Below are 15052 nucleotides of genomic sequence, written 5' to 3' on the forward strand. Positions count from 1 at the left end.
GACAGGAAGCCTCTGTCCTAGACTCTGCAGGTGAGACGTAAGTAAGCAGACTTAGAATAGGGTCTTGCACTTGAGTTCAAAAAGGTATCCCCAAAGGTCAGGGCCTGCAAGAACTGGCCTAAACGCAGAGCACTTCCATCAAGCGTGTGTTTGGGATGGGCCAGTTGTGTGCCATGACTACTGGGAAGCCAATGGAGGTCACTCATAATTCCATGAACATGGCGTATGTGCTGGAAACACACCAGAGAGCTGCCAGAGGCCCACCCAGGGCTCTAAGGGGCTAGACAGAGACTGTCTTACCAGGAGGCCTGCCTGGGAAGGAGCCCGGAAGGCTCCTGGCAGCTGCTTTAAGCTCTTGAAGGACCTTGATAAGGTAGAAGACCAACTTCCTCTGGTTGCTTCAAAGGGCAGAGGTGGGCATTCCAGGGATCCTGGAGCCTAGGGAGCCATTCCTTTTACCGGAAGTCTCTAGAGGCAGCAGAGGCTGGGGGTTAGGAGTGTGGGCTCTGGAGGTAAAGGACCCGAGTTCCACACCCAGCTCCACCACCCACTGGCTGTATGGCCCCAGCAAGTTACTCACCCTTTTCATGCCGCAATTCCCTATCTTTCCAGTGGGTTATTAATAGTGTTTAACTCACAGGGTTGAGATAATACACCTAAAGCCCTTAGAAGTGTCTAGTGCAGTGGTTCTGGCCTGGAGACATTTTGGTTGTCACACTGGGGGGACATTGGGTGCTACTGGCATTTTGTGGATAGAACCCAGGGATGCTGCTAAAGCCTATGATGCATAGGACAGTACCCCACTGTCACCCCCACCCCCAACAGAGAAGTATCCAGCCCCAAAATGTCAACAGTACTAAGGTTGAGAAACCCTGGCTTAGTACATAGTAAGTGTGCAATACATTTCAGTTCTTAATAAGAGATGTAATCTTTCTTTCTTTCTTTCTTTCTTTCTTTCTTTCTTTCATCTTTAAAACATCTGCTACAGTTCAGGAACTAACTATGACAGTCCCTGGAGATAAAAAGAAGGCCCTGACCATAAGAAGTCATTGTCTCGTGGGCAAAATGCGTAAACAGATAACTAAGTAATATACAGTCTTGATATGTGATAAAGTATCTTCTATGTTCTAGCCGTGGTAATGGATACTCTTGATTATAAACAATTCCCTGATGCCAGAGGTCACGGGGCAGTGAGCAAGACACGGAAGCCAGTCATTACATGATATAAAACTGTGTGTTAAGTGCTGACATCAAGGTGTAAGCCATATTTTGTGGGAACAAAAACACCAGTTGCTTAGAAATGTCAGAAAAGACTTTATAGAGGAGGAGGCGTTTGAGCCAATTGAGCCAAGAAGGAGTGGGGTTCATGAGATAAACAGTGCGGGGAGGGAGGCTGGGGTGTTCCTGATAGAGGAAAGCCTGTGCCCAGGAAGGGTGTGGAAGGGCCCTGCTTGCCTGCTGAGGGCTTTTGGCTTTTTCATTTAAGGAATGAGGAGCACTTGAAGCAGGAGGGTGGTTTGATCTGAACTGTGTCTTAGAAAGATATCCTTGTTGGCCGTTCAGAAGAAGGGGCTTGAGGGAGGAAAAGGTTGCAGCAAAGAGACCACTTAGGAAGCAGGTGAAGTTAGATAAGGTCTAGATCGGTCTGTGATTTGGTGCTTTAGTTTCCTGGCTGCTAAAACAAGAAGCAGGCAACGAGTGGGCTTAAACAACAGGAATATATTGGCTCATGGTTTTGAGGCTAGGAGAAGTCTAAAATGGAGGCATCAACAAGGCGATGGATTTTACCCCGAATGGCGAACCTTGGTCCTTGGCTTTTCTGTTGTGTGGAAATGCACGTGGCGGCCTCTCCTGGCTTCACCTTACTCTTCCAGTTCTGTGGATGTTCAGCTTCTGGGTGCTGTCACGGCTTTTCTCTCCGTGGCCTTCTCTATAAATACTAAGTAGGATTAAGAACCATCCTTTGATTGAGTTGGGCCACTCCTTAACAGAACACACCTCATCCAAAGGACCTATTTACAATGGGTCCACTCCCACAGGGATGGACTAAGGTGAAGAACATGTTTTTCTGGGGCACACAGCTCCAAGCCACCACACTGGGGAAGGCGAGGTGGACAGCTGCATTCTGAAAGATTTCTGAAGCTCTAGACCTTTTTGCAGAGTTGAGTTTTATACAGTGCTGCATCCCCAGTGCCTCCTGCGATGCCGAGCACGTAGTAGGTGCTCGGTAACTGCCTGCTAGAATGAGCAAATGGGGGTGGAAGTGATCAGATGTGTTGGCCAGTTGGAGGGGTGGCAGGAAGGAGAGGTAGATCCCAGGAGACTGTGTTGCTAATAATGTGAGGGTGAAATGGAGGGAGAGATGGGTCCGGTTTGAGATTCAAGTTTGAAGAATTTAAGATAGAATGTCCAGTAGAAAATTAGAGACATTGGGATGGACTCTGGGAGAGAAATTGGGACTGAAAATAAAAGAGCTTGAATCATCCGTCTATGCGTAATAAACCTCTAGAAATGAGTGGACAGGCCCCGTGAAAACGTGTGGCAGGGAAAGAGAAGTGTCAGAAGAGATTCCTGGGGAAGGCCAGCAGTCGAAGGGTGGGCAAAAGAAGCAGAGCCAGTGGGGGCTCCAAAGAAGTCAGAGGAAAACCAGGGGAGAGTGTTGACCTGGAAGCCAAGAAGGAGACTTCATCCAACAGCTCAGAGGCCACAAGGTACCATGGAGATTGAAAACAGGCCCTTCTTGGGTTGGCCACCGGGGAGGCCCCCAGTGGTCTCAGCAAAAGCAATTTCAGCACAGAAATCAGCATGGGAGCCGGACTGCAGGGGATGGAGGATTGAGTGAGAATTGAGGAGGTCGTGTGAGTGAGGAAGTTTGACCACCGAAGGTAAGGAGGGAGATGGAGGCAGAGAGAGGATTTTTTAGGAAGAAGACTCAGACGTTGAGTATGTTCTTAAGCAAAGGAGAGTAGAGAAGGGGAGAGATGGAAGAGACAGGGAAAGAGGGGAGAAATTGATGGAAACGATCCCAGAAAGGTGAGGGGGGTTGAGATCCAATATCCAGTTGGGGAGTGAGGATGGAGAAAGGGTAGATAGGTGAGTGTGGAGGTGGCAGGCAGGCTGGCAGGCAGGTGGCTCCAGTGTGTCCCTGTAGAGCTCAGGGACAGTGAGATTAGCTGACTTATCAAGAGCACAGAACTAATAAGTAACTGACAGTGGGCTTCTGCCCCCCACTGCTCTGCCCAGCCTTAGACTCCTTCTCGGGAACGTCCAGCCGTCTCCCTCTGATGGACACTGGGGCTCTGGCGGGCATTTCTAGTTCTCTCCCTCCTGGGATGGTGGGTCCTCTGCTGGGCAGCGCGAGGCCCGCTCCCCCTTCCACAGGGCTTGCTTCTTCCCCCATGCCCCCAGCGCTGCCCTCCGGCACACTCAGCGGCAGTTCTCACCGCACCCACGCCAGCCAGGGACACCCTGGTTCTTGGCGGAACACCAAGAGACCTCCCTGCCTGGGTGGCCTCTGTGCCCTGCGGTTGGCTTTGTCAGGCAGGAGGGGTGAACTGGTCTCTTGGGCAGCTGGTTGCAGGGTGAGGTTGGCACGCCTCGGACATGGGTGGACCAGACGCCTGCTCTCCCACCCAGGTACCCTCCTGGGACTTTTCTTCGGCCCTTTCTTCCCAGGAGCTCGGTCAGTAACGTGGGGCAGCTGCTGGGGGAAGGCTGCAAGTGCTCCTGAGGCAGCAGCCAGCCCAGGAAGCCTGTAGTGCGGGGATCTTGGGGGGCTGCTGGGCAATCCTCTCAGCTTGGCTCTGCAAGGGTGGGTGGGGTGGGAGCTAACTAAATCCCTGATCGAGGGCCTTGGAGTGAGCCCTAAGATGAGCCAGTCCACTTAGCACACCACCAGCACAGTTTTGGAGCGTGCATGTGCTGAGCATTGTCGGGGCAGAGGTGGAGGAAGTGGGGACTGACTCCTCGCTGGGGGCTGGCGGGTGCTGTTCCCCTGGATGGCCAAAGGGAGGGCAATGGAGTGGCTGAGGATTTGTCTTGCAGTTACTGCAGAATGCACCCTGTGTAGTGTTTTCCATCTCGGCTACGTGTTACAATCACAGGGAAGGTGGGTTTTTGTTCATTCTGTTTTGTAAAAAAACACACCTAATCAATGAAATAAGAATCTTGGGGAGGGGGGTGGCACCTCGGCATCTACTTTAAAACTCTTCAGGCGGGTCCACTGGGCAGCCAGTGTCATGACCTAGTGTGGGAAAGGGAGATGGGGCCTCAAGTGAAGGGGAGCTCGAGAAGAAAGGGTGGGCAGGAGAGTGTGCTGTTCAAAAAGCAATGTTAGAGCTTCTAGGGGCCTGGATTCAAGCTTTGCAACTCAGGGTGGGGTCCCAGACTGCAGCAAGGCCCCACCTGGGAGCTGGGCTGCAGATCGGAAGGTGCGTTTTCACAAGCCCCCCAGGGCGTTCACCTGTACATTAAAGTTTGAGAAGCCAGCTTCCCAGACCATCCAGACCTGTGGTTCCCGACCCCGGCTGCTCATCAGAACTGGCCAGGAGTGTTTTAAAAAATTCGAATTGCAGACTAGTTAAATCAGAATTTCTAGGGATAGGACTCAGACACTCTCTTTTATTTTTTATTTTTTATTTTTAATACCCCAGGCAGTTTTCCTGTTCAGCCAGGGCAAAGAACATACTGATGTTCTTTGACCCGGGCGTCCCAAACTTGAAAGTGCATAGGAGACCCCCGGGATCTTGTGAAAATGCAGATTCTGATTACCTAGATCTGGAGGGGAACGATATTCTGTATTTCCACTGAGCTCCCACCATTTGCCTTGCTGCGGGTCAGAGAACTGTAGCTTGAACCGCAGGGACTTATTAGAACAACTTCCCAATTTTGTAGCCAAGGAAATGGAAGATCGGAGAGGGAGAAGTGACTCAGCCAAGGTAACCCAGCACATTAGTCATTCAGGAAGTCCTTTTCAGGTGTTGGCTCTGTGCCAGGCAGTGGACTGGGGGCTGGGGCTGGGGACAGAACCACCATCTTCTACTTGCACAGAGCTTACATTCCAGGACAGAGACAGACAGAAAGCGAATGGGGATGTGCTTGTTACAGATCCAAGAAATGCCCTGGAGGAGGTACCCCGGGTGATGTACTCAGGCCTGATTGATTGGAGGTTGCTGTGGTGGCTAGCAAAGGCTCCACTTAGGGAGGAGAGGTCAGGGAAGTTACTAGAACTGTGACTTTAAGTCATAGCTTCTGATTCCAAATCTCTCACTTGTCTCTACCGGATGGGGTCATGTGCCTTCTGAAGGTGGGTGCTTCTGAGCCTCCGGAGGAGGTCTGGGTTCAGTCCCCTCCTCACCATCCCCAACACCCCGCACCCCTTTCCCGCCTCCCACTCAAGACTCACATTCTGCCACGTTTGTTTACCCAGAGTGGAGCCTGGGGAATACCCCTTGGGGAGCACCCAGGGGAGCGCCGTATTGACTCGATAATAGGGCAGTGCTTGGGCTTTTGTTTCTGGATAATTGATTTATGATTTGTAACAAAATCCAGGCCTGGTGCCAAGGCAGCCTCCAGAGAAATCACTGGAGGCTTGTCATTGGCCCGAGAGGACAGAGACACCCGGGCCTCCCGCGCTCCTGCTCCGGTGGGGTGACACCGGGGCCGCGTGACTCGCTGGTCCCCGGGAGGGTCGTGAGCGGGCCCTGGTGGCTCGCAGGGTGGACGGGGGCCATCTGGGCAGCGAGAGGCGGGTGGGAGAAATGTGCCCGGCTGTGGAAGCTGCAGAAATGCCTGCCCCCGGGACTCAGAAGCAGCCCCGGGCTGAGTTTGTGACCTGTCGCAACCCCTCGTCCTGGTTCTGTGCCAGGTGCATCCCACCCACTTCTTCAGCCTGGTCCTTCTCGCCAGCCTTCGCACTTATCTGGGAGGGTCCCCCTCTGGGTGGTGGGGAGTGAGGCCAGCACTGTTTGCCTTTAGTCAGTGCCCAGGAGGACTGCGGGGAGCCCCGGGGAGCATCTCGCAGCCCCACCCGCACTCTCAGGTGCCAGAGACCGAAGATGGGGAGATGCCAGGTGGGCTGACCTGGAGGAGGGGAAAGAGGTGAACTCCGGTGGGTAAGGCAGGAATCAAGCCCTCGTGCAGGTAGCTTTGCTTCTTGTAAAAAGTGGCTGGAGGCACCCATGTGCCCCCTGGAGTCAGAGTCAGGGAGATGACAGGCGAGGCGAGCTGGGATGGGCCAGTCTGGCCTGGGACCTGATCGCTGAGGGGGACCCAGCCTCTGAGGGGTGAGGCGAATGCCCAGGGTGGGAAGGGGGCACCCTGTGGAGCGGCCTTGTGCTTTCTGGGGGAAGGATGGGGTGGGCTGCGGGTGTGGGCAGCTCCTGCATCTCCATGCGAGTGTTTGTGGAGCTGACCAGATGGATACCCATGTCCCCTATCTCCTAGGTGGCCCGAGGCAGCCGGGATGACAGCTCTCCCCAGGAACTGTGCCACCTGCTGAGAACCATGATCAGCAAATCCCGTGAGTGCTGTCCACGTGCGCCCCACCCACCCTGAGGTCAGGCCCCCCACAGCCATCTTGAGCATCATCCTGGGACCCCTCCATCCCACTGGGGCTGGGGATGGGGCAAGCTGGGAGCCTGGAGCCCTCTCTTCATAAGGAAGGGAAAGCCCTGGGCTGGACAGCTGGAACCAGGAGAGGGCCGGGGACTGGGTGTGCTTGGGGGGGGGGGGGGGGTGCTGGGAGGGGCCCAGAGCAGGGCCGGCGGGCAGGGGTGGTCCGGGACCGTGTTGCTTATTTCTGCCTCCAGCTCTGTGCATGTGCCCTGCAGGCTGGAAGCTGCTGGCCATGCTGGCTCTGGTCCTGGTCGTCATGGTGTGGTATTCCATCTCCCGAGAAGACAGATACATCGAACTGTGAGTCTAGCTTTCGTGTCCATTGCTGCTTCTCAGGGATGGGACCCTGTAGCCTCTCAGCGTCACGGGGTGGGGGGCAGGAGGTGCAGAGAGCCATGGTATGACCTCTCACCTTCAACTTGGAGCCCTTTGGAGTGAGGTGAGGATGGATGGTGGGGCTTGGGGGGGGGTAGGGTCTGGGTGACTCTCCCGGGGTCACCCAGGGCTGGGGGGCTGGAAGGGCAGGGCAGGAAAGAGCTGGGTTCTCAGCTGTTTGGCTGCAGGTGGAATCAGCTCCCATGTCCCTCTCCAGCGCCTTGGGACCTGTGCACCCTCAGAAAAGGCTGAGGCTGCCGGGGACACTGGCCCCTGAGGCTGCAAGTTCTGACTGGAGCTCCTGGCTCCCCTTCTTTTCTGTCCCCAGTTTTTATTTTCCCATCCCCGAGAAGAGGGAGCCGTGCCTCCAGGGCGAGTTGGCGAGCAAGGCCTCCAAGCTCTTTGGCAAGTATGTGAAGCCGAGGTGGGCTGAGCTGCCATCAGGGGTAGGCGCAGGTTAGGTGAAGCCAGTGAGGGAAGGGGCAGCCCTCAGCTGTCTGAGTAGCATTAGTCAGGGGCTTAGCCTGGATTCTGGCATCAGAACTAATCCGCTCTGCTTCCCCATCTGGCTTTCACCCCTGTGCAGCTACTCCCGCCATCAGCCCATCTTCCTGCAGCTTAAGGATTATTTCTGGGTCAAGACACCGTCTGCCTATGAGCTGCCCTACGGGACCAAGGGGAGTGGTGAGTTCCCGCCTGGCTTAGTAGGGATGACGGGCTCACCCCTGGCCACGTGCTGCCTGGGGAGGGGGGCAGGGGTGCCGCAGAGAGTGGGCTGGTGGCCTTGTGAATGCTGGCTGCTGCCCTCAGCACCCTGTCCTGTGGATCTCTTTGTAGAAGACTTGCTCCTCCGGGTTCTGGCCATCACCAGCTACTCCCTGCCGGAGAGCATCCAGAGGTAAGGGCCCCTGGGTGAGGCATTGGTCCTGTGAGCCTCCCTTCCTCCGATCCCGTGGCCACATTTTTTTTTTCTTTTTCTTTTTTTAATTGAGATTGTTCACATTCCATACAATTATCCAAAGATCCAAAGTGTACAATCAGTTGCCCACAGTACCATCATACAGCTGTGCCTCCATCACCATAATTTTTTTTTTCAATTTTTAGAACATTTTCATTACTCCAGAAAAGAAATAAAAACAAACAAAAAAAAGAAACTTAAATCCTCCCATATCCCTAACCACGCCCCCTCCATTATTGACTCATAGTATTGGTATGGTACATACTGTTGATGAAAAAATGTTAAAATACTGCTAACTAGAATATAGTTTACAATAGGTATATATTTTCCCGTGTGCCTCTCTATTATTAACTTCTAGTTATAGTGTTATACATTTGTTCTAGTTCATGAAAGAGATTTCTAATATTTGTTCAGTTAATCGCAGGCATTGCCCACCACAAGGTTCGCTGTTTTATACATTCCCTCTTTTAACCTCCAGCTTTCTTTCTGGTGACATATGTGACTCTGAGCTTCCCCTTTCCACCACATGCACACACCATTAGCACTGTTAGTTATTCTCACAACGTGCTACTGTCACCTCTGTCCATTTCCCTGTGGCTGCTTTTGCCCCTCCTTCCCGGCCTGCCCGTCTCCAGGGGATACAGGTACGCCAATCCCCATGGCAACACAGCCTGGGCATCCGGGTGCCAGAGCGGGCTGAGGCTGCTGAGGGTATCCCCGTGGCGACAGGCAGGACCGGGCAGCAGGCAGGGGCCCTGAAATGGGGTCCTCTCTCTCTTCTGTGCTCGCCCAGTTTCCTCTCCCTTTCCAGCCAGGGCTGCACCATCAGCAGGGCCCCTGGAAAGTGCCTGGTCCAGGGGTGCAGGGGGCGGGACCCGGAAGGTATCCTGAGGCAGGCCCTGCGGGTCCAGGGCTGCACGAGCCTAGGGGAGCAGGGGCCACTTCTGGGTCTGACCCCCCACCCCTTCTGTGCAGCCTCAAGTGCCGCCGCTGTGTGGTGGTGGGGAACGGGCACCGGCTGCGCAACAGCTCACTGGGAGAGGTCATCGACAAGTACGACATGGTCATCAGGTCAGCACGGCCGTCCCCCGTCCTCTTCTGTGGGCAGTGGAAGGTCCTGAACAGGCTCTGGGGGCTGCTAGGGCTCTAGGTCCTGAGCTGCCCCCTTCCCCGCCCTCCAGACTGAACAATGCCCCGGTGGCCGGCTATGAAGGGGACGTGGGCACCAAGACCACCATGCGCCTCTTCTACCCCGAATCCGCCCATTTCAACCCCAAAGTGGAGAACAATCCAGACACCCTCCTGGTCCTGGTAGCATTCAAGGCGATGGACTTCCACTGGATTGAGACCATCCTGAGCGATAAGAAGCGGGTAAGTGCGGGGACAGGGTGGAGGAGAGGAGCCTGGGGAGAGGGAGGCTGCCGAGGTGAAAACCTCATGTTCCCTGGTATCTGCCCTGTGATCCTAAAGAGCTGGCCGTGGGGGGAGGAGTGATTCAGAGTCAGCACCCAGGACCACCTCCATTTCCCCACCGAGCTCATTGCTCTGCACGGCTTCTCACAAGCCTGCAGGATGCAGCCCGGAGGACCACAAGACATAGTGCCCTGAACACCCCATCCCCAAGGGGGTGCTCTGAGGCTTGAGGGCTGTCCCGGACAGGAAAGCTGTCAGAATAGAGAGACACTCCAGAAGTCATCTCCAGGCGGGAGCCAGGTTAGAACATATAAAGTCTGTCCCTTCCAGGCTGTTTTATTTTCTTGGCTGCTCAAATAAATGCCAGACAACAGTAATTTATTGGCTCAATGGTTTGGAGCTGGGAGAAGTCCAAATCCAAGGCATCAGCAAGGCGATGCTTTCTCCCCAAAGACTATGGCCTTCTGGGGCTGGCTGGCAATCTTTGGGGTTCCTTGGCTTCTCCATCACACAGTGATGCAAATGGCAGTGTCTTTTCCTTTCTCTCCTGGGTTCTATTGACTTCCAACTTCTGGCTTCTCCCATGGCTTCTCCTTCCATGTCCAATTTCCTTTCCTTATAAAGACTTCAGTCTTATTGGATAAAAGCCCACTCTCATTCAGTCTGGGCACACCTCAACTAATATCTCCAAAGGCCCTATTTGTAAAGGGGCTCACCCACAGGGCCAGGGGTTGGGATCTGCCCATGCCTTTTGTGCGGGACACGGTTCATTCCCCACCAACATGGGCGGACCCCAGAAGCAGTCTACTACATCTTCAGAGTTGCTGAACTGTCCAATGTGGCATTTGGGGCAAGTGTCTAAAGAGGCGTAAAACTCAAGCCTTTTCTATCAGTGTGGACATCCTGGGAAGTGGGGAGTGGCTACACACTTGCCACCTGGCCTCCTCCAGGGCTGTCTGCTGTCCTCGGTCTCCCCTACTTTGTCAGCCCTGGGCTCCACCTCCCCTCACTGCACATCATCAGAGACAGGTCTTCACTCCCCTCTCCCCTTTCGATCCCCAATCTCCTAGGTACGAAAGGGTTTCTGGAAACAGCCTCCCCTCATCTGGGATGTCAACCCAAAGCAAATTCGCATTCTCAACCCCTTCTTCATGGAAATCGCAGCGGACAAACTGCTGAGCCTGCCAATGCAACAGGCTCGCAAGATTAAGCAGGTGACGAGGGGCTGGGGACGGGGAAGCTAGGCCAGAGGGTTGGGGTCCTGGATGGGAAGTAGGTGGGACTCTCCTGGAGGCTTGGAAAGCAGTGGAGGGCCGGTGAGTTGGGGTGAATAATAGAGATAGCAGCTTGCATTGGAAGACGCCTGTTAAAGACCTTCAGGAACACACCTGCAGTCAGTCAGGCTAAGATTAGCTTGCAAGGAAGAAGCACACTCCTGAGAACCACGGGGCTTCTCAAAAGTGGGGAGTCAGGGAAGGGGGTTTTTAGGGTTTAGGGGCTGGATTCTGCTGGGGAGTTGCTGAAACAGTCAGTGGTCAGTTGCAATGAGCCAGTGTGGGGTTACTGTTAGATCAGGTTACCTCTTCTGTTTTTTCTTGGAACACACTAGTCTCAGTGGGATAAAGGAGTTTGAGCTTAAATAGTTTGTCTTACATGTCTTGGTCTGGTTTGTTCTGTCCATTTTGTGAGTCCTGATGCACTGGTTTGCACGTTATGCTTTCCCTCCCAGCTCTTAGTTCCCTAGTGGTCCTCAGCCAGTGGGCTTCGGTGCACTTTGTAGCTTCCCAAGTATGTTCACATGTGTCTTTGGAACCCTGCAGAGAGGCTGTGTGGGATAGTGGGAAGAGGTAAACTAGCAGACATGGATAAGAGTTCTGGGCCAGGCCATTTACCGTGGCCTTTGGCAAATCAACCATTTATAGCCTCAGTTTTCTTGGCTGTATAGTGGGTATACTGTCAGTACAGCCCAGGAGGGACATTGTAGGAGTTAAAAAGATAACATCTTACATAAAGTACCCATCATGGAGATTTATAAACAGTGGATGCTCCATAATTATTTGCCAAATTTAGAATAAATGATTTTTATTCTTCGCTGGGTGTCTACTGTTATTCACCTTCATTAGAGGTTAAATAGCTGCTTTTGTGGCTGCTCAGGGCTAGGCCCCAAGTTTGCATGCTTGGTAGGTAAGATGAGTTCTGAGTTCCCCCTCAATAAGGGTAGTCTGGGAAGGCTTCCCAGAGGAGGCGGTATTGGAGTTGGTCTTGAGGGGTCATGGTCCTCCATCAGGCCAAGACTGGAGAAAGGCATTCCAGTTGGTAAGAACAAACAGTTCCTTGGGAACTGGGTTGTTCTGGTGCAGGTGGAGTTGAGCATCGAGGAGTCTCACTCCACTGATGGGAGAGTAAGGGTGAAGGTGGAGAGAGAGACAGGAGAAGGTGAGGGCCTGACCCAACTCCTAGCACTGGGAGGGGGAAAGAGGAGATGGACTTGATGTCCATATTAGTCTCCTTTTGCTGTGTAACAAATTACCACTGATGTAGCAGCTTAAAACACCCCCATTCATTGACTCACAGGCTAGACTCAAGTTATCAGCTGGGCTGAGTTCTTTTATCTGGAGGCTCTGGAAAAAAACTCCCTTCCAGGCTCATTCCTGTTGTTTGCATGGTTCTGGCCCAGAACCCTGAGTCTTCCAGTTTACGTCTCCCCACTATCCCACACAGCCTCTCTGGGGGATTTCCAAAGACACACGTGAACATATTTGGGAAGCTACAAAGTGCACATGGAAGCAACAACAGTTCTGTTGTTGGCAGAATTTAGTTCCTTGAGGCTGTAGGACTGAGGCCCCTGCATCCTTGCCACCTAACAGCTGGCGGGCCCCCTTATGCTCCTAGAGGCCACCCACTTTCCTTGTCATATGTCCCCCTCCCTCTTCACACCTGCAGCAGCTCCTCAGATCCTTCCTGTTTCAGATATCTGACTTCCTCCATCTCTGAGCTCTCAACCAAGATTTAAAGGCTCATGTGATTAGGTCAAGCCCACCAGGATAGTCATCTTATCTTAAGTTCAGCTGCGCCATGCAACCCAACAGTCACGGGCATGACAGCCCATCATGTTCACAGGCCCCACTCTTACTGGAGGGCAGGAGATTATCCAGGGCAAGGGTCCTCAGGAGTCATCTTAGAATTCTGCCTGCTACATACATCTCTTTTCCAATTCTGGGTTTCCAGCTTGGACAGCTGAGTAGATGGCGATCTGTTTAATGAATGCAGGGAATACAGGGGGAAGAGGAGGAGTTTGTTGGGTTTAAAGTGCCCATGTCCAGGCAGAGCTGGCTAGCAGGTGATGGAGGTGATGGCAGTTCGGTTCAGCAGTGGTCTGAACCTGGAGGAGATGATCCAGTGGTGTTTAAAGCAACAAGTGTGAAAAAGAAGGACCAGGAAGACAGTGAAAAGTGTGCAGGGAGGAGATCTTGGAAAGGGACGCTAGGAGAAACTGGGCAGTAAGCGGGGGCCCTGACATGTTCCAGGATGTGGCTCCCAAACAGGAGGGGTTTGGAAAGCAGGTTGTTGCTGAGAAAGGCAGGATTGCAGATAAGGTTAGAATAGCAGGTTGCCCATCCTTGTGGGTGAGCTGGGGCTAGAAGAGGTGAGATCCTTCTAGAAGCCCAGGAGGTGGGCAGGAAAGGAATTCTCCAGAACAGGGAGCCCACCCTCAGCCAGGGAGTGGCAGAGCCCCCAGGTTTTCTGAAAGAGCTGAGGCTTTCCAAGGAAGAGGGTAGAACTCATCCATTCCTGAGCAAGTTGCTTAACATTTGTAAGCCTCAGTTTCCTCGTCTGTAGAATGGGGATAATAATAGTATCTACTGCAAAGTGTTTTTGGGAGAACTGGATAAGAGAATGTGTTATACTGGGTAAAAAGTATCTGGCACATAGTAAGTGCTCAAAAAATAATAGCTGTTGTTACTATTATTTTTGCCATCTTTATTGCCCTCGGCTCTCCTAGAGGTTCAAACCCTCCCTGAGATGTGTTGAGCTGCACTATCCAATCCAGTAGCCACTAGCCAAGCCACATGTGGCTATTAATATTTAGGTGTAAATTAATTAAAATTAAGTAAAATGAAACAGTTTCTCAGTTACACTAGCCCCGTTTACATGCTTGATAGCCACATGGGGCTAGTGGCCATCATCTGGAGCAGCCCAGATGTAGAACCTTTCTGTGGTGGCTGAACATTCTAGTGGGCAGAACTGGTCTAGGAGACAGTGAAAGGAGGTTGCTCCCTCTGATACCTCCCCACCCTTCCCTTCAGAAGCCCACCACAGGCCTGCTGGCCATCACTCTGGCCCTCCACCTCTGCGACTTGGTGCACATTGCCGGTTTTGGCTACCCCGATGCCTACAACAAGAAGCAGACCATTCACTATTATGAACAGATCACACTCAAGTCCATGGTGGTAAGCAGGGGCTCCTGCTTGCTCACTGGGTGGGGTGTATAGGCCTGGGGACCAGGCCACCTGAAGCGTGCTGGATGAGGGCGAGCTGGGCGGGGGGCCCAGGGGTGGCTCACGGTAAGGTCATTCGGAATCAGCAGGGATGCAAGCTGTTTGGACTCCCAGGCCACGGCCCCTGGTCACGCTGGCTCTGTCTTCCTTCTGAGAGCAGGCCCGGGGAAGGGAGCTTCCGGAATCGTGAGGGTGTGGAGAGGGCAGAGGGAGTCCTTGAACTCACTTCCTTGACTTTCTCTGCAGGGATCAGGCCACAACGTCTCCCAAGAGGCCCTGGCCATCAAGCGGATGCTGGAAATCGGTGCAGTCAAGAACTTGACTTACTTCTGACTTGGGCCAGAGCTGGTCACCATCTGCCCAGTCTACCACCAGAGAGGCCCCCAGCTGTGGCTGTGGGGGTGCCTGGTGCCAGCCTGACCCCCTTGGAGTCACCATCCCCTGCTTGGGGAGAGGATCTTGGGAAGGGCCAGGGCTATGTGCGGCCGGGCCCCAGCTGCCCTGGTGGAGCCCAGATCCAGTCAGGGTGGAGGCCCTGGGGCCATGGGAGCCGGCCCAGGACTGGGGCTTGTTGCCGTGGTACCCCTTCTCTGTCAGCGCCGTGAGATTATTTAATGGGCTATTTAATTAAGGGGTAGGAAGGTGCTGTGGGCTGGTCCCATGGCCTCCAGAAAGGGGGCAGAGTAGTACTCTGCCCTCTTTTTATACAAACACTCATGGGGTGAACCCACTGAGGGCTAGACCTAGAACAGGCTTCCCAGGTGGGTAGAGAAGTCTAGAGGGGTGGGTGCCCTCCAGTGAGGGGCTGCTACCTCCCAGCGGGCATGGGAAGAGCACCAGTAGGGGGACTCCATGCAAAAGGGAACCCCACCTCAAAAAGAGGTTGCAAACCTACCATTAAACTATTTTTTCTATAATGGAAGCTGCTGTGATACCCTGTGTACTTGCAGGGGTGAAGGGAGGACATGAATGGGGGGCACGGCCATGGACCACCTCTCCTGGAAGTGACGTCTCTGGGCTGCAGTGGGACCCAGAGCAGGGCACGGCCATTCAGGGAAAACGCATTGACTGCAAACAGTGCCTGGTGCCAAGGATTGCATTACCACCCCGGCATAGCAGGCGAGCAGCCCTAACTGCCAGACACCCAGCCTGGCACCCTGCCTCCTCCTTTACTTCCCAGAGAATCAGGCTG

At 53.6% G+C, this 15052-nt stretch overlaps 1 protein-coding gene across 7 annotated transcripts in view; it reads left to right on the plus strand.

Moving 5' to 3' along the window:
- ST3GAL4 (ST3 beta-galactoside alpha-2,3-sialyltransferase 4) overlaps window positions 1–14782 on the plus strand; it is a 35442-nt gene extending 20660 nt beyond the window's left edge. For 4 of the 7 annotated variants that reach the window (XM_037841926.1, XM_037841930.1, XM_037841931.1 and 1 more), the window contains 10 exons: window positions 6445–6520; window positions 6810–6915; window positions 7319–7399; window positions 7577–7674; window positions 7828–7888; window positions 8924–9019; window positions 9130–9319; window positions 10432–10575; window positions 13669–13812; window positions 14107–14782. In XM_037841926.1, the coding sequence (XP_037697854.1) occupies window positions 6445–6520; window positions 6810–6915; window positions 7319–7399; window positions 7577–7674; window positions 7828–7888; window positions 8924–9019; window positions 9130–9319; window positions 10432–10575; window positions 13669–13812; window positions 14107–14193 (1083 nt within the window). In that variant the 3' untranslated portion in view covers window positions 14194–14782. The remainder of the gene's footprint in view (window positions 1–6444; window positions 6521–6809; window positions 6916–7318; window positions 7400–7576; window positions 7675–7827; window positions 7889–8923; window positions 9020–9129; window positions 9320–10431; window positions 10576–13668; window positions 13813–14106) is intronic. The other 3 variants (XM_037841927.1, XM_037841932.1, XM_037841929.1) reach the window with 1 other exon arrangement.
- The last annotated feature ends 270 nt before the right edge of the window (window positions 14783–15052 follow it).

The sequence above is a fragment of the Choloepus didactylus genome, chromosome 6, assembly GCF_015220235.1.
Source record: "Choloepus didactylus isolate mChoDid1 chromosome 6, mChoDid1.pri, whole genome shotgun sequence".
NCBI lineage: Eukaryota > Metazoa > Chordata > Mammalia > Pilosa > Megalonychidae > Choloepus > Choloepus didactylus.